The sequence below is a fragment of the Epinephelus fuscoguttatus genome, linkage group LG16 (assembly GCF_011397635.1).
Source record: "Epinephelus fuscoguttatus linkage group LG16, E.fuscoguttatus.final_Chr_v1".
Taxonomy (NCBI): Eukaryota; Metazoa; Chordata; class Actinopteri; order Perciformes; family Serranidae; genus Epinephelus; species Epinephelus fuscoguttatus.
Window position 1 is genome coordinate 29,510,597 of NC_064767.1, and position 18,464 is coordinate 29,529,060.

General features: G+C 41.3%; 1 protein-coding gene across 2 annotated transcripts in view; it reads left to right on the forward strand.

Annotated features, from left to right (window-relative positions):
- Nucleotides 1-18,464, forward strand: part of cdh23 (cadherin-related 23) — a 210,140-nt gene that overhangs the window by 137,911 nt on the left and 53,765 nt on the right. For both annotated transcript variants that reach the window (XM_049599677.1, XM_049599676.1), the window contains 9 exons: nt 3,472-3,536; nt 4,508-4,745; nt 7,469-7,574; nt 7,770-7,897; nt 14,232-14,304; nt 15,256-15,372; nt 15,799-15,911; nt 16,109-16,216; nt 18,149-18,338. In XM_049599677.1, the coding sequence (XP_049455634.1) occupies nt 3,472-3,536; nt 4,508-4,745; nt 7,469-7,574; nt 7,770-7,897; nt 14,232-14,304; nt 15,256-15,372; nt 15,799-15,911; nt 16,109-16,216; nt 18,149-18,338 (1,138 nt within the window). The remainder of the gene's footprint in view (nt 1-3,471; nt 3,537-4,507; nt 4,746-7,468; nt 7,575-7,769; nt 7,898-14,231; nt 14,305-15,255; nt 15,373-15,798; nt 15,912-16,108; nt 16,217-18,148; nt 18,339-18,464) is intronic.

Consider the following 18,464-nt stretch of genomic DNA (forward strand, 5'->3'; position numbering starts at 1 on the left):
ACAGCTTAGTTTGGATTTTGATCAGAACGCTGACTCTGATACCTCAGTGCCCTGCTCCTTAGTAAGGGGGAGATTTTCATCACCGCAGTCTGGGCCCAGAATTTATCAGCATATACTGCCATTGTATCTTCACAGTGAGAGAACAGGTACTCAACCAACAGGGTTTTGTATGATCTTAAGGCTCAAACACACTATACTGAGATAAAACAAAAATCTAGTGGTGACAAAGGCAGACTGTTGCGTTTCTTCACGTCACCTGTGTCTCAGCCAAAAAGTTGCATCAGGTGGCAGTAGTCTGTACTCATCATTCAAAAAGGGAAGACCGGTAAGACAGTTTCAATACGTTAGTTAGTCACTTAGTTCATTTACAACCTGATTCAATGGTAACACACACAGGATATTTACAGTATGCTAGCGAACAATAACACAGACAATTGGGGATTGTTTCTGTTAAAGAGCTTAATAGCTAAAGAACCAATTTAACTCACACCCTCTTGACTGTCGTTGTTTGTTTGCTTTCCTCACTTCCATTTCCCTTCTCGTCCGCTGAGCTGAACTGCCGAGCGGAGTGATTTCATTCACCTACAGGCTCCGCTGTCTCCAATGCTGATTCAACCTGCTGAATCAGCTGAAAAAAAAAAACAACAACGGCCAAAAAGTGCCAAACGTGCAGGACACACTGCCAAAACTAGGGTAATAGACACGTATTGGTGGCATGACATTAACCAGCAGCCCACTGTCAGCTTGGTGTGTCAGGGCCCTTTATTGACGGCAAACATTACCACAACGTGCATCCTCCATACTACTTTCAGCTTTTTTTTTTTTTTTCACGTTATTAGGAGGGTCGCTGAAAAGAGGTGTGTTATGATCCATTAGCATTATGTATTTGGCATGAAAAGTATTTATCCCAGTGAACCATCGCAGTACTTTTAAATGCTTGTTGCAATTGTAAGTGAGGTTATTAGGCACATTAGTTAGGCACATTGCCCAGCTTTATTTCCATGTCATTTTTTCCCTCATTAAATTGTACACTCACACTCTACCCGTGTACCCCACCTCACCAACTTTTCCATCACCTCCAATTCCCCAACCAAAAAAAAGACCTTAAGCTACCATGGCGATGAGGAGCAAATGCATAATACCCCAGTGTCAAGGATTCAGACCCATGGTGTTAAGTCACTGCAAATCCCTGCACAAACCAATCTCCGCCATCCATCTGCTGCGGGCCTTCTGCGTCTAAAGTTGAAAGTCTTTGGCAAGCAGTCGGCAAAGTGACCGGGCCGTACTGTCATGGTGATTGTTTGGTGGGAGATAGGGAGCGAGTTGTTGAATGATGGGGGGTGTCTATCGTCTCTCTCTTTTTATTTCTCCCCCTCCGCCTGTCTCTCTCTCTTCCTCTCTGTCTGCCGTCATGGCTTGAGGGGCTCGGCCGCAGAAGCAGAAGCAGTATTAGCTCCCAGGCTGAGCCCGGCTCCTGTCACCGCCTCGATAGCTGTCACGCTAACACCCCCACCGCTATCATTGGAGCACTTATGGGCCTGTCACTCACCTGGGAGAGAGGGAGCAAAGGAGGGAGGGAGGCATCGAGGGGGAAGAGTGTGCTAAGGGAGATATGTAGAGGAGAGGGGAGATGTAGGCGGAGCTCGGGATGCAGGGAGGAAAGAGAGGTAAAGACAGAAAGAAAAAGATAAAGGAGGAGGGGGAGGGAGGGATGGGCTGGAATGCAAAAAGAGAGGGGGAGAAGCAGTTGAGTGGCATTAAATGATGAGGTCATCGAGACATGACAGATGAAAACTCAAAAGGTTAATGTAAGAACCTGACTGGAGTCCTAAACACCTCACATGTATTTAGCGTCCCACTTTCTACTCGTTCAGCAAGATGCGCTTCGATGCACTTGACAACAAAGGGAGGGCCATTCGAACATTAAAAAGAACCATCGAGTCGCCATCCAGGACGATGTAGTGGAAGCTCTCTGTGAAATTACGGGCTTGAGATAAACAGCATGGTGTAATTTTTAGAAGGAGAAAAAAAACGCATTGATAGCTGCAGCCGTTGTTCCATCTGTGAGAGGCATCAGAGATGGGCACTTACACACACACAGGCGCACACACACACATAACCATAAATGCATCCAATTTAAAATGCACAGATATTTACTAACACATTCAAATGTGCACACATGCATCTATATTCACAATACCCAACACACATTTTGGCTGGTGTATATACTCTCAGAGTATCAGATACATATCATTCAACCTATATCATATCACACACACACACACACACACACACACACACTCTATCAAATTTATGTCTAAGTCACAGCCACATGCAAAAATTCCTACACAGTCATATATAATAAGGTCGGTATCAGGGCATCACTGAATCACAGTGACCAGCATCGTGGTTGACAGAGCAGGCTGTAGACACGTTCAAGTTTGGCCCTTCAACTGACTGCAGAGCCACTGAAGTGAAACTCTATTACAACAGCCTCTCCAGCCACGATCCATCAGCGCCGACACAACACCCCGTGTGTATGCGTCAGTGCATGTGCGCACATGCGCATGCATGTGTTTACAAAGACAGATTGGCATTTCATAAAGTACAAGATTCCTGAAAGTGTTGCTCTTTATGTTGCATTCATTTGACACCATTTATATTTGCATAACATATGACAGTAGTTGTTGCTGCTTTTTCAGGAAGTGGTGGGTCATGTGGATGAGAAAAAAAATGTATCAGTTCTCCCATCAGATTAAATCCAATCAACACCTCTGCGTGAAACATGGCTTGAATGTTTTATCATAGAGTCATGCATTCATAGACAGCTGTTAGAGTGAGACATTTAGGAAACTGCGCAGAAGTCAGCACAGACAGATGATTTCATACAGTTTGGCTGTATCATGTTATTAAAGACACCATGGTTAACCTCACACAAGCATGCAGACACACACAAACATGGGCAGAAATGGCTGCTGAGGAATGATCTAACAGTTACATTAACATGAGATGAAAAAAACATTATCTATTACTCTGCTTTAATGAACATGTCACAGTCTGCTTGTAACAAAGTCACAATTTAATTTCACTGATCGTGAACCACGTCACAGTACTTTGTACCTGGCACACTGTGCCTGTGGTAACTAATAATACACCATGAATTTCTCTCTCTCTGTTTTCACAATAGCATTTGAAGACCACACATGATTTACCTTTAACATAAAACCTGATTATCTGATTGTTCTGGCCACATGAAAAAAAACATTTGCAAATCAATCCTGAAAAAGCATGGACAATTTAACAGGTAGGCCTGTGTGTGAAACAAAACCCAAAGTAGATAAGGATCAAAAAAGAAAATCATGATGTGAAATAAAATGGGTAGACAACAGAAGTGGAAAGTACTGTGAAACTTTACAAGTAAACAGGATTATAGAATTAAACTCTTTTTTTTCCCTTGTCTTTTCTGTCCAGGCTACAGACGGAGATGCAGGCACATTTGGGATTGTGCGTTACTACTTCAGTGATGAGCCAGACCAGTAAGATACAGCTACACGCACACATACTCAAAAAGTCCACACAAACAATCACATTAATTTTTCATTTATTTGGCCACTTGTGAACGATTGTACTGCGCTGTTTCTGCCTCACAGCCTCGCCAGAGACAGCTGAGCTACAATGATGTCTGGCGCTTTTCTTTACGCCTGCTCTCTTCAGGCCACAAATTTATAGAATCACACACAGAGAAAAACAGTCACATAATCCATTCATTCATTATCGTCAGTATCAAAAGAACACAATCAATGAGGCATCCTACTATTTTTGTTTCTCACTGAGCATCATTTTCATATATTTTTGTTCTGTTTATTTTCTCATTTGTTTAGCAAGGTTATTTTCTATGGCAGTGTATTGCTACAAAATGAGAAACATCTAGAATAAGAACATTTTCTTGTAAAGATCTCTTTCTTGTTCTAATAATATACTTTCATGTTACATTTTATTATTATCACACCATGAAAAACCTCCTGTGTTTAAAACAAGGAGTTTTTTGCTAGAGCAAATCAACAAGTGCAACAGTTTTTATCTATAGTTAACAAGGATGACACAATTCTCAACAGTCGTCATGTGATGTACTATAATGTGCCTTTTACTAAAGCTCTAAGAAACCATTAACTATTTAGTACATCTCATTACCAGATAAAAGAAAGTACCCAAACTCAGCAGCAGAACAAATTCCTCCCACGCACACGCTTTTTTATCTGAACATCTGTACAATGCCTACAGTTCCTTTGATCTAATTTTTTTTCTTTTAATAACATGAAACTTATGTTATAATGCACAAACATCAACTTATGTGGTTGAGGATAGAAAATAAATCAAACCACAACAATAAATTAAACAGGTTAATAAAGTATGATGGCATGACATAACAATAAAGTATCTTATAATAATTCTGCTCAAACATTTGGGGGTGACCTGGCTCTGATTTCCTCTCATATGTCTCTGGCAGGTTTTCATTGGATGATGAGACAGGCTGGGTCATTCTGCGGGCTAGTCTGGATTACGAGTTGATGCGGCGCTTCACGCTGACGGTGCTGGCGAGGGACGGCGGGGGGGAGGAGACAACGGGGAGGATTCGCGTCAATGTGTTGGATGTCAATGACAATGCGCCCCTCTTCCAGAAGGAGGCGTATGTGGGCTCACTGAGAGAGAATGAACAGGCTGTCCAGCCGGTGGCACGAGTCAGGGTGAGACTCTTTAAAACATGCACATATGATGGGGTTTTACAAGACAGTAAAACTGGTCCGTTCATAGCTGCTATAAAATGCCCCGTGAACATACACCTGTGACTGTGACCTGTGCTTTAAAATATTAATATGCTAAACTGCCACTCCCAATAGTAGTTTGGTGTTGCTTAGCAACAGTTGTTTGGCTGCAACAAATGAAGTACATATTTTGTAGGAATGAGTGCGATTAGTCAATTAAACCTCACGACCCTCACAAGTTGGGCCAAATATACTAGCTGGTTAAACTTTATGAGAAATATTAGTATTCTGTGTGATTGCATTCACCCCAAATGTTGTAATAGTCAGGCACATTTCCTAAAGATATATTCTGCTGATTAATATTATTTTTAATAGATGTCATTCGTTAACTTTTACTTAGTGAGTTGTTGTCATGCTTTGCAGGATAATGTGCAGTGTGTCACACATTTCAGTGGTATTTAAAATACCATTTGGGTATTGTAAAATATGATTAACGATTTCATATGGCTCTTATACACGGTGACGTAGAGAAAACTTGGCCAGTCTTCATTTTGATAAATTGGAGCTTCAGTTGAGCTTTCTTGAATATATGTTTAATACAACATAAATCTGACATCAGAGAAGATGCAACGTGTATGCATGGACTCAACCATATTAGAATTTTAAAGTGAAGGAACAATGAATCAGCCTTATATAGTGTATTTCACAGGTCATACAGAAGCAGGTGTAATCAGAGTATCTTCAAGGAGTCAAAACAATTGCCAAATCTTGGTCTAACCTGTTTAACATTGGAGTGTGAACATCTTATTACAGTTAACCTTCGCCAGACAGTGAAGGACTCTTACGCCTTTGAAAATACCAAACCATGACCTTAGATATATCAAACATTTATATAATTACTATTATTATACATGACATTCATATACTTTCATATTTAACCAATTTTCACGACACAATATTTTTTGGAGAGTGTTTAACCTTATTTATGCTCAATTTTGACTGTTTCTGAGTGTTTTCTTAGTTTTAGACAAGTCAACTAATCTAAGTTTCGACTCTAGTTTGGGAACATCCACATCAACATCTGTCATTAGGAACATTCCCAATATTTAAACCAAAAAAAATTACTATTGATTTTAAGATTTAAGTTTTCCTGTAATGCTTTTGGAAAGTGTGAAATTACAGTGGATTGGGGTGTGGTTCATTTGTAAGATATACTCATGCACATATAAGTAGGTATAGCAAACTGTGCACTCATACAAAGATACCTGCAATAATACAGTGTGTGCACATACACATGTAAAGTACATTCAGATAAAAGCTACAACTGCAACAGAGAATCTCTTCCCACACTACCACCAGTCATCAGACTCACAAGCCTTTTGTTTTGCGGCCCTCCTCTCTCTTCCTTGTTTCCTCTGTGTTACTATAATCATGCCGCTATGTGTTTGTGTGCACTGTATCCAAGAGGAACAGGTCAGCCTGGTGTGTTGGCCATCAGTCACTGCCACACAAAAGGCAGAGGTACACAGGCACAATGGTAACTAATGGCTCAGCGTTTCCTTTGATTGCACCCCGGAGAGAAAGACTATTACGTCCCTTGTGGCAGTGGGTACAGCAGTGGCGTGCCCTGCCACAGTGCACTTTGGCGGCTTGCCTTAACGTTGTGGGAGTCGAGCTGATGACTGGGCTCAACGCTTGGCTCGCTGTGTTTGATTAGTCTGAGCTAACCTTAAACGCTGCTGATATTAATACGCCGCCCGAGAGGAACAGGAAAGCCAGTCGCACAATTCTGTGTGTCAGCGATTTGCCCTGAAACCTACTACACACATACACACAAAACACATACACGTATTTTCCGGAAAACAGGGAGAGTAGGAGGCAAGAGGAAAAAGACTGAAATAGATAGGGGAGGATGTGATGAGAGATGAAGCAAAGAGAGGCTGTTTGCCTCATTCTTTTTCCAAACAAAGCCTCCATCTATAGTGCTTATGCTTTCTAACAGCTAAATCTTTATTTTTTCATTTTCTCTACACTTTTTATTCTTTACTTCCTCTGCGACTCGTCTATTTGATTTGCTGCCCCCAACTCCTCATACCTTTAAGTGGTAAACGACGGTCAAATATGAAGCTATCTGTTGAAATTTGATATAGAAAGACAGTCTAGAAGAGAAAAGCCACAGTTAGAAGTTGTGGAGGAAGAAAGGTATTGCTTACTCAACACTTTGGCATTAAATCAAAGGGTAGAGATATGCGTGTTATGTGGAGATATAAGTAAGTGTTTTTGACAACCTGTCCAGTGTTTAATGATGCTAGTGAGGCCCGGTAGACTCTCCTCACAGCCAGAGGACTCATGTTTAAGTTCCTGCCAACTTGAGAATAATGAGGGGGTGTCAGCATTGTTGTTGATGTTGTTGTGGATTAGCCCTGCAAAGTATAGTTTCATCTGTCCTCTGCCTGCTTGGCTTGTCTTGGCTCAGTTGGTGTTCATCCAGTATTGACGCCTGCACCACTAATAGCCAGAATCAGCTTTAATCTGTCCAACAGCATGCCGTCACTGACTGACAGTTTCCTGGCGAAACAGACTCACACGCACCCATGCTGTGCAAACATATACATATTAGTGTTAGCACTGTCTACTCCAGCATCTGTCCTGTTACACTGTCTGTCTTCATGTCTCACTCAAAACTTCCCTCCGCCCACTCACAGGCTACAGATGAGGATTCTCCTCCCAACAACTTCCTGACATACACCATCATTTCAGCCTCGGCCTTTCGCAGTTACTTCAGCATCGTCATGGTGGAGGGCTACGCAGGTACGCTGACCTTTAGGAGCATGAAGCCACAGTCTGGGCGGGGATCTTGTGTATGTTTAGACTAGTTTGACCAATGGCTTTGCTAAACTGTGAAGCTGCTGCAGGTCCCACAATAACAAAAAACAACACACATACAAACACACATTTAGCACAAAAGCCCACTCATCTCCATCTTTCTCCCTCTCCCTCCATCAGTGATCAGTGTGACCAGGCCTCTAGACTATGAGCAGGTTCCCAATGGGATGGTCTACTTGACAGTGATGGCTAAAGATGGAGGAAACCCAGCCCTCAACAGCACTGTCCCTGTCACGGTGGAGGTGATTGTAAGTACAAACCTGCAATACACACACACACACACACACACACACACACACACACACACACACACACAAACACACGGTGGTACTTTTAACATTAAACAACAGAGGTGGAGCAGGGGGAGGCCTCTTGGGCACCAGCCTCAAATGTTTTCGCAAAAGGTTTTTAAAATCCCTTCACTTGCAATCATTATATAACTGAAACACGCTTCACAATTAGTAATGCTGTTAAAGCCAAATTCCTGTGTTATATACTGTATACTGGGTTGGCAATCTTGGGCATGCATGCCACTTTTGGCATGCTATGATGGCACAATGGCAATAAGTATGCAGGAGAGTGTTTGGAAATGTTTAAATGCAGGGTTTCCAATGCATTAATTTATTGGTGGCGCCCCATCAACATTACAGCATCTGCCGCTATGTGTTTAATTTTCTATTGTTGGAGCTGGACGGTTCATTAGGAGCTCCTTTGGAATATTTGTTGGGTCTTCAAGTTTTCTTTCCCTCAAACAGCTGCTCTTCTCATCTATTGATCTGATTTGATCAGCTCTGATCAGATAGACTGATCAATTATCCACCTGCAACTCAAACTCCACAAACTGCTGGTGAGAGAAAAAAGGGAACTCATGAAGAGTTTTGCTCTGTGTTCACAGACCTGCAAAAACCTCTAAATTTAGAGAGGAGAAAGGAATGGTAGGAGGGGACGGACACACGCAGACACAGAAAATTGTAACTTTATCATTGCACTTTATAAGAGTGTGGATGTGAATGACATACCACATTCGGCGGTCATAGAAAGATATGGTGATTTGACTGTAAGGGAGGAACTCTACTGCGTAAAACCAATGCCTCAAACAACAAAAGGTGAGGACATAACGAAAGTTTTTATGGAGCATTTGGAGAAGTGATATTTGTTTATCTCAAATGGCTTATAGCTGCCATAAAAAAAAAGTCTCCCTCAGGGAGCATGCCCCCAGAGCGCCCTCTGTTTGGATAAGCCCCAAATGTTTACATCTGGCTCCACTCTTGTTAAACAACCCTAACATGTCCTGACTCCTGCCCTGTCATGATACACAGCCACTTTTAAATGTGCAGATAGTAGTGCCTCTTCCAAACATGGAGACTGTCAGCAGCACAGTGCAGTACCTCAATCCAGTAGTCTTTTTTCATCTTTTGTCATCACATTTTCCATCAACCTTTCAGCAGTCTGCATTTATATTCAAAATTGAGAGAGCATTTTCTACAAACTGGTGCTTTATGAGTTGGAAACACCCCCAGACTGTGGTCACAAGTACAGCCCACCTCAGTAACAAATAACAAATCTCTTCTGTTCTCATTAAAAATGACAACATCTGGTGTGTTGGTGGGAAGGTTTAAAAACACATTAAAATGCCTAATGTGACGTTTCAAGACAAAACACAACTCAAATGAAAAGGTGTACGTCCCCACTGTCATGTCTTACTGTATACATTGATTTTTACATAAAGCAACTATTCAGAAGTCTTGCTTTAACTGTAGAAAATTTGTACGTTCATAGTGATTGCACAGTCTCAGCCCATTCCAGTGTTGCCCTTGCTGATATTAATGTACTAGCAGCTGTTTTTTGATGTTTAAAGTCACTGACATGGATCAGGGGGTTGGTTTAATGTTCTCAAAACAAAAAAGTTTCAGAGTCAGACCTCAGTCACCAGTCTGGTGTCACTCCAGTTCTTTCACAGAGGTCACTGAGGTCAGGCCAGTTCAGCGACATCCAAAACCAAGCAGAGCATGTGTCTATTTTTCATTTATCATTATTAGTCATATGGGATGATGGGACTACACCAGCCAATCATATCACAGCAGAAGGAAGAGTGCATCTACTGCTAGCTCACTGAGCACCACGAGCAAGTTAATGTTACAGCTCAGCTGAGGAAGACGTCATCAATGTTTATATCTTGCACTGTCACAGACACAAGCCTTTCATACATGTGTAGATGCGCGCTTCCTTCGGCACAGTGATACGGTTGGCAGGTGTAATTTAGTAGCAAGAAAATCGTTCCTACTGTACATGAAACTGCTCACAACAAGGTCTGTGGATCAACTTAAGTAACCAGGTCATCATTTCTGTAAAGAGACATTGCTGTTGTGTTTTTCAAATGGATTTTTTTTATGCTGTGAGCACCACAAGCCGATCTAGTTCCATTATATTGGAATAAAGTGGATATCTCTATGGCCTATATCTCAACTCTCAGCAACTCACACCAGAACACTTTACATCGATATATAGCACTAAAGGCAAGAGGAAAGATATTTATTTTTTATTTTGGGGTGAACTGTCCCTTTAAAAGCTTTTTTGCTTCAGTCCGTTGAACCTTGAAGACTAACATCTATAGAATATGATGAGAGTGCAGGCAATATTGAGTTTGGGTTTTACACATGTATTAACACAGATAAGAAGAAACCAGCATGAGGAGAGTAAGCAAGCTGTAAGCAAAGCTACTGTTCAGTAACGGGTGTTTGTGTTTAATCATTGCCATTCTGCATAAATCATTTGTGTCTTTCCTCCTTACGTGACAGTGTGCTTGTTTTTTAGCTCCAGAAGGGCACTTAAATAGTTAAAAACTTGTTTGTTGGTGGCTCTTTTCCTCTTAGCTGAGAATCTTTCTAATTCACACTTTTTTAATATATCTTCCAGCATGTTTTTTTTTTTTTTCTCAGAAAGTATTTAATGACTCTCTTGGCACTGCGGCAGACACACCCTGTGACAAATTCCTCACAGTCTCCCCACGTTCAAAGGCGGCACCATCTTCCAACTTTTACGGGAATCTTTTCATTAAATTTCCACTCAGATGTGACTCTGAAAAATTTGTGGGCCAGAGAGTTTGGTGAGGAACTTATGAAGCTGTTATATCGTGTGTACTGAATGATGACTAAGCTGTCTTGTGTTTATCTACATGTTGATCCAGTGTGTGACAGGTGTCAGCCGGCTCATGAAGGATACATTTCATATGTCTTCAGCATCACTTACATATTGGATTTCAGTATTTCCTCACTGTCTGAATTAGTATGACTCCAGCTTTGTTTACAGTTTTATCACAGTCTGTGCAGCTATCTGAGCGTACAGTTCAGTTGCTTTGTCAGTGTTATCGCTAAATGTCTTATTTTAAGGCACTGGAGAAAGTCACAGCCGTCTATGCGTTCATGCAGAACAGAGATGTTTTAATTTATTAAAGCCGTGAAAAATGAGATACTCCTGCACAAGGTTCTGGGTGTTAATTCTATAAGATACTGCTGCTGTTCCTGTTGCATGTTTGTCTGACACCTGAATGCATTCAGTTGGATTTTTTCTGTTGTAAATGTTACATGCCATTTGTCTTTTCTCATGTTTAAAAGACCATGACACACTGTCATGCACTGGCAGTCTCCCGCTACATGGTTTCATTTGAATGCTTATCCACGTTTTCTACACTGTGTATCTCAGGCATGGCAAACACCCTGTGATCCATGTCTGATTACAGATCTTTATGGATGGCTTCTGCACTCACTGTAGCTTTCTACACCCATGTCTGACTTTGTTGCTTTTGTGGGATAACTTTGTTAAAGGATGTGAGGAGATCAAGTCAGCTTGTTTGTACTCACAACTTTTCAGTTCTCATTTCATCCAACATATGACATGTCAGAATCATAGCAAGTTAGAGAAAATTTTTCATAGGACTGTGAATGTGTTTTTGTTCTGCTTTGCATACAATGGGCCTCATTCATATAAATAGTCCATACGTACAAGTCTCTGCTTAAACTGTGGGTATGAACATTTTATGCAGAAATCTTGGATATTTTCCTACATTAATTTGTTCATACCCTAAGGACAAATTCAGAACTGCCTCAGACCATGTGTTTGCACAAATGATGACAGTAAGGCTGTCTTAGAAGATGTAAATACACACCTTTTAACTAGAGTATGGCATGTCTTAATTAAAATATTTGACTATAAATGTGTCCCAGTCCGAGCTAACAAGGGTATACGAGAATGACCGTATTAAAATGTAACAGCTTTGGACTTATTTTAAGTGCCATGAAAATTATATTATTGTTATTAACAGTCATAAAACAGTATATAAAAGATACTAATTTACGTCCAAGCAAGTGTTAATATGGCCTATCTAACACTGCTTGAAGATGCTACAGTCTGTTCCTTCAGGAGAGACCGACTAAACACGTTTAACAAGAGTGACCAACGGCTCATCAGTTGTTTCTAAATGCCAAGATGTTCACAGAGCTTACTGATGGCCTGACAGTAGTGTGTCAGGGACTTAATACGTGCATAGAAACAATTTCAACAATTTCCCCATGATACACCTCTCTGCAAACTATTTCCTTAATAGACAAATGGGGGTGTGGCAGTATGCTGATTGCGAATTGCGGGCACACACCTGTCGATATAGAATGATTCTGATTCACTAACTTAAGCACAACAAAATTGGCCAGGACACATGTCATGAATCCTACTGTAATTTTGCATGCACACTTATGTGCAAAGTAAGAACATTTCTACTATATATCAGTGAATGAGGCCCGATGACAAATCAAAAATATCTTATGATGTTCAACTGCAGCTTTTTTTGCTGTCCTACAATACCGTATGCAGTAATCTATCTTCTATCTATCATGACTAGCAATTCCATTTAACTTAATGATGTACCTTGCCACCTTAATATGTGCTCTAATTTTAAGGCATCAGAAGAAGCCGTGCCCACAGTAGAGGATGAAAACAATAATATTAGAATCTATGATGTGTTGTATTTTTTCTGTCCCCTTTCTGCATTTTGAAGAACGTCCTGATGGAATTCATCGAAACCACTTGTAATATAAATGTGGTGTACATGGTGTCCTGCTGACTATTTTCTAAAACAGGCTTATTTTTTGAAATTGATCTGTCTGCGTTTATCTGGGGGGTTTTTTAAATAGTAAACATGAATGTTGATCTTTGCAAAGATGCTATAAATACAGCAGTAAAAATATAATGAGCAACCAGAACTCATAAACAGTCTCTCCACTGGCTCTTAAGCTCATTTCCCCCGATACAAATCCATTATACAAGTAACTTTTAGTCATAAAAGAAGAAGTGACAGAGTAGAATGGATGAATCCAGCTGGAATATTCTTGAATATTCTATGCAAGGACTGTACACATATCTATACACATCCTACATGAGGGAGAAATATTGTATAAAAGAATGAAGGAATCTGCTGGAATGCAAAAACCAACAGGGAGAGATGTGCTCGATTCTGTATTCCTTCTGTCTCTCTCTCTCTCTCTCTCTCTCTCTCGCTGTCCTCCACAGTGTCGTGACTCACACCACAGGGGTTTATCAGTAGCTGGCAGCATCGCACACACACAATGCTTTACACCAGTGTAACACAGAGCCCAGATAGATAATGGTGCCAGTGACTGTTGTTAAAGTGTTAACATTTCTCAGCAGCTCACACAGTGGGGAGCCTCTCTGCGAATAGCCACACAACTGGATGTGTTGGTGTGAAATGGAGTCTAATTCAATGAGTGGGAGGTTGTAAGAAATATAAATGCTCTAAGGAAGTCTGTGTGACAGTGGATGCTGATCCATGTTGTAGTCATTCATTCCTGTCAAATTACTGGTCCTGATTACCCTTTGTTTTTAGGTAAAGCCATTAATAATCATATTTGGAACGATTTTCTGGCCTAATATTGTGAATGTGTCTTCTTTTAATATCTACCTCAGCTTTTGCATTATTCCTCTTCTTATCCGAGTCCAATTTTTTGAGCTCCTGCAGTTCAAAAAGCAATGAATGTGACAATGCACTGCCTGGTTAGGATATTTGGTTTAGCTTATTGTGTTTACTTTATATATCAGGTGTAAAGTAGTGCCTGATTGGATGAAGTAAACAGAAGCAAGCACAAGTGAAACACTGTTTGAGGCCATAGATCAAAGTGGTTTATGGAGATTTCAGTTTAATCAGTATTTAGAGCATGTGCATTTGTCCTCACCAATAAAAACATGAAAGTAGCAGAAGACTTTTATTTGGACAACGCACAAATCAGCTCCCAAGAATTCACCAGAATGCAGAAAATGAAGTGTCTGATGCTCAAATTTTTCTGGCTAAGAACCCCAAACCCCCTGTTTCATGTGTGTCCCCGCCAATGTTGAAACAAAACCTACGCCTTTGCTAGTACTACGATTTTACTATTAAAAACATTTTGTGCTCCTCAATATCTTAATTCCCAAATATGTCAATCTCAGTGCTGATGTGTGATGACATCTATCTTAAGCACATGTGTATTTCTCATTGTTTACCATGTCGATTTGAGCTGTTTATTCCTCCTCCAGGATGAAAACGACAACCCACCGGAGTTCAGCAAGCCGTCCTACATTGTAAAAATCCCAGAGAACATTATTGCCGGTGAGTCATTTTATACATTTGGGGTTAAAGTTTTGTTGCTGGAAAGCATTTTCTGGTGCACAACCAACACAGCACTTAAACACTCCAAACAGCTCAAACACCATGTGTAGAACATACAGTCACCCCTTACATGAATTGCCTTACTATTACCATATTCAACAAATAGCTCTTCTTTCTTCAGGGTATGTTTTTTTATGTTGTGTTTTATATGCTTCCTCTGGCCTCCTCCTCTACTATCTTATTTGTTATGATTTTGCATAATGTTTTTAAATGCTCAGTGAGAATGCAGCATATTGACTATTCAAGGCAAAATCACTGGCTGCTATATTCATTCTCATGCATGCATTCAGAGGACTCTTTTATCCCAGACAATAGATTAGTTTCCAGTCGCTAGAGTGAAATGAGATGTTTGACCGCCCCTTTCTCCTTCTGAGCTCCAGCAGACGCCGGCCACTTTCTATGTCTCGGATCCGATTTAAAGGAGCACATAGCTGAGCGGCTTGGGCCAAGGCTGAGGTTTAGAGGACTGTGGCTAAAGTGCTTGGCCCTGAGCTGGGGGCCCAAGGCTTGGTCTGTGAGGCTGAGCTCAGGGCTACCCCTGCGGCACTGGCTAGCCTCTCATCCCCCCTGTCTGCCTGGGTATTGATCAGGCCTGTGCCAAGTATGGGCTGTGCCAAACAAGCTGATAATCCACTAATCCATAAACCCACTCACTGCCATGCCATCAGTTGAGCTGTGGATGGGGGCGGTGAAGAAATTAGCTCTCTGAATGCCATTTCAGTCTGTCTCTGCAGCTTGTCTCTCTCTGTCTGTCTTTCCTCTTTACTAGACTTCACGTTTTCCCCATGACTCTGTCTTCTCAGTTCACTTTTTTCCGCTCTCTCTCTCCCACTCCATGAGTTGTAACTTTCTTTCTGTCTTACTCCCTTCATCCCTCCCTCTCCCCCACAGGGGCAACTGTGCTGCTTGTGAATGCTACTGATTTGGACGCCTCGCGGGAGTTTGGCCAGGCCTCACTCATCTACTCCCTGGAGGGCTCCTCTCAGTTCCGTCTCAACTCGCGCTCAGGTGTGTGTGTGTGTGTGTGTGTGTGTGTGCGCGCGCGCTAGCATGTACAAGTGTGTGTATTTTCTGACCATGTACTTGTAACTGAAACAGATTTTAGAGATCTGATTCCATTTTCATTTCAAATTTGATTTTTTTTTCCAAATAATTTTGCAGTCAGTTTAAACCTGGTCTGAAAATGACTATTACACATCTGTGCTTATTCCAATCTGTGTCTGCAGTGCCTTTTTCTGTTTCCTTCCTATACTCTTCACTTTGCTAGTGAAAACACTGTTACTAGGCTTTGTGGATATTTTACATTTGAGTTTTATTCTGACTGACTCATCCTGCCATGAGAGCTACCTTGTAATGACATGTCTGGCCTTCACTCGGGTTTCCTGCCTGTTGCATTGTTTAAATATTCTTGATCTGATTTCGTGTATGTTTCAGGAGAGATCACCACCACGGCCCTGCTGGACCGAGAACTGAAGTCAGAGTACATCCTGATAGTCAGAGCTGTGGATGGAGGGGTTGGCCCTCAGCAGAAGACTGGCATTGCCACGGTATCTAGCTCACAGAACAAATCAATTTCTTCTCCACTGTTTAATCAATAACCTTTTGGGATAAAGTTATATTCTGTATCTTGTTCTATGACTTGTTGGCTTCTAAGCTACGTTGATCAAAGGTGTCTTACATAACTGACATCATAAGTAGCTCATTTCCTGTTTGCCTTCATTTTCCTCACTACCACTTTGTGCAGGTGAACATCACCATCCTGGACATTAATGACAATGCCCCGGTGTGGAGAGACGAGCCATACCATACCAACGTGGTGGAGATGAGCCCAATAAACACTGATGTTATCTCTGTGAGTGGTAGACTTTACCTAAATGCTAATGTGAAGCAGCACAAATGAACACACTGAAATGGTAATTCTTAGCATTTGTTTTATTCAGAGTAGGTGGTTGTGAGGGAGGTGGTAGATGGTTGCTGAAATTTTAGGAGATAAATTATTGAAATCTTGGCCTCTAGGTTTTGTATACAAATGTGATGTAAAGAGAGCAACGGTGTCATTGAGTGATGTTTTTTAATGTTTTGATTCATTATCATAGAGTGGTATAATTTGATTACTCTGACTATGCAAACTTGAATTAAGCAAAAAGTGTGCTTTTATTAAAAAAAAAAAAACAACTTGGTCTCAGAGCGCAGTGATCAAAGTGTGAGGTTTGAAAATTGTTGTTATACAGCATGCAAAATCAGTGCATGTTGAATGATGCATCTGCATGCATAGTCCTTCACTATTGATGGGACAAATTGCCATCACTGCGTAGGTCATCACAAAGTAAACACTCTAATATTACCCCAAACTCTCTCATCGTCCTGCTGGTGTCTTTGGCAATGTGTTGTTGTTAATTAAGCCCTGATTGTCCATTAATTAAAGAGGCGTCAGTGAGTGTAATTAAGGGAGTCCGATTGCTAATTAAAATGTAGCCTGCAGTCATACGCATAGCAAATTATTCAGCTGCTAGGCAGAAAAGGAAGTGAGAACCCATCTTGCAGAGTGAGAGAGAGTGGGATGGAGAAATGGTAAGGAAAGTGAAATGAGAGATACAAGTGTTGCGCTGCTAAAATGTTGCTACATTTTCCACTTATTGCTGCTCTCTTGTAGCCATTCCTCAGTTGAGTTCATTCATGGTGCATCCAGTGATGCGATGCATACTGTATGTGACTCTCTGTGCTCAGTGGACAGACACTGTTGCTCCTCTGACCATTTTTCAATATATCGGACCACCCAGGCTTACAGTCCTGTAATTGGCCCCAATGTAGCCCTGGCCCAACCAGTGTTTCCATGGTGACAAGAGGCCACCTGCTGAGTCCTCCTGGAGGTGTCCAGTGAGCCGATGAATTTGGTTGCTGTGCCCAGTGCAAGGATCAGCCCACTTAAATCTCAGAGCACCCCACCATCACTGCTGCAGCCTCTTACATTCAGCACCTATACACATACAGTGAGCCTCCCCTAATATCTCATTTCAAAACAATATTCTCTTTTCTGCCACTCTGCAGTCAGAGCAGGGCTACAGTTCAATAGACAAGGCTAATATATTTGCTCACCATCTTTTAATGTGCTCTGCTCGGGCCAGAATTGATTAGTTCAACTGGCCCCGGCTAGACACTTCCCCACATCTTATATCACCTACCTTTGTCTCCCCAGTTGCTAATCAATGGGCCTCTGAGATGCCTGCCTACCATGTCCCCTTAATAATTAAATACCTGCAAAACCTTTGTTCCTCTAATGACCAATTAACCAGTTTCCAGCGTTTTTAGTCAGTGCACTGAATAATTGATCAGCTCTTTAAAAATCAGCCAGTGTTTTAGCCGGGCTCCCGGCTTCACGCATTTATCACCCATCGCCACTTTGTGTCAGAAAAGAGACGTTACCATTTTTCTTTTAGCTGACTGATGTGTTTAAACTGTTGGTAGGGTTTTTGTGTGAAGACGCTCTTGGGGTGGGGTGGGGCTTTTCTTCTTACTATTACCATTACTGTTATTCTTTTTCCTTCCCTGATTCATTTTCATTCCTCCCCTCTTTTCTCCTGACATCTTAAATCCTTCCTGTCCTGATATCTTTAAGTTCTCCTATGTCATACTTTTTCATTAAACCATCCAGTATAACTTGAGGATTCTTATGTGGTATGGTAAAACATACTTTTTGAGTGTTGAGGGTTTTTTTTGTTTTTTTTTTTTTAAATAAAGGATAAAGGATATTCAGAAAAGTTTTTCCTGTCTCTCTCCTGTCCAGGTTCTGGCAGTGGACCCTGACAATGGAAGCAACGGGACAGTGATGTACAGCATCAGTCCAGAAAACCCCTTCTACACCATCAACAGTAGTACAGGGAAGATCCGCACCAGTGGTGTAACCCTGGACAGGGAAAGCTCCAACCCCAGGGACACAGTTCTCATGAGGACCATTATCATCTCAGCTGTTGACCGTGAGTAGTGTGTATGTGTGTGCTTTGTGGGATGTCAGTTTGCACTCTTATTTGCTTCCCACTGTGTAAATTTGTCTGACTCATGAAACACCTAAACCATCTGTAAGCAAGCTTTAAATAGCTCTA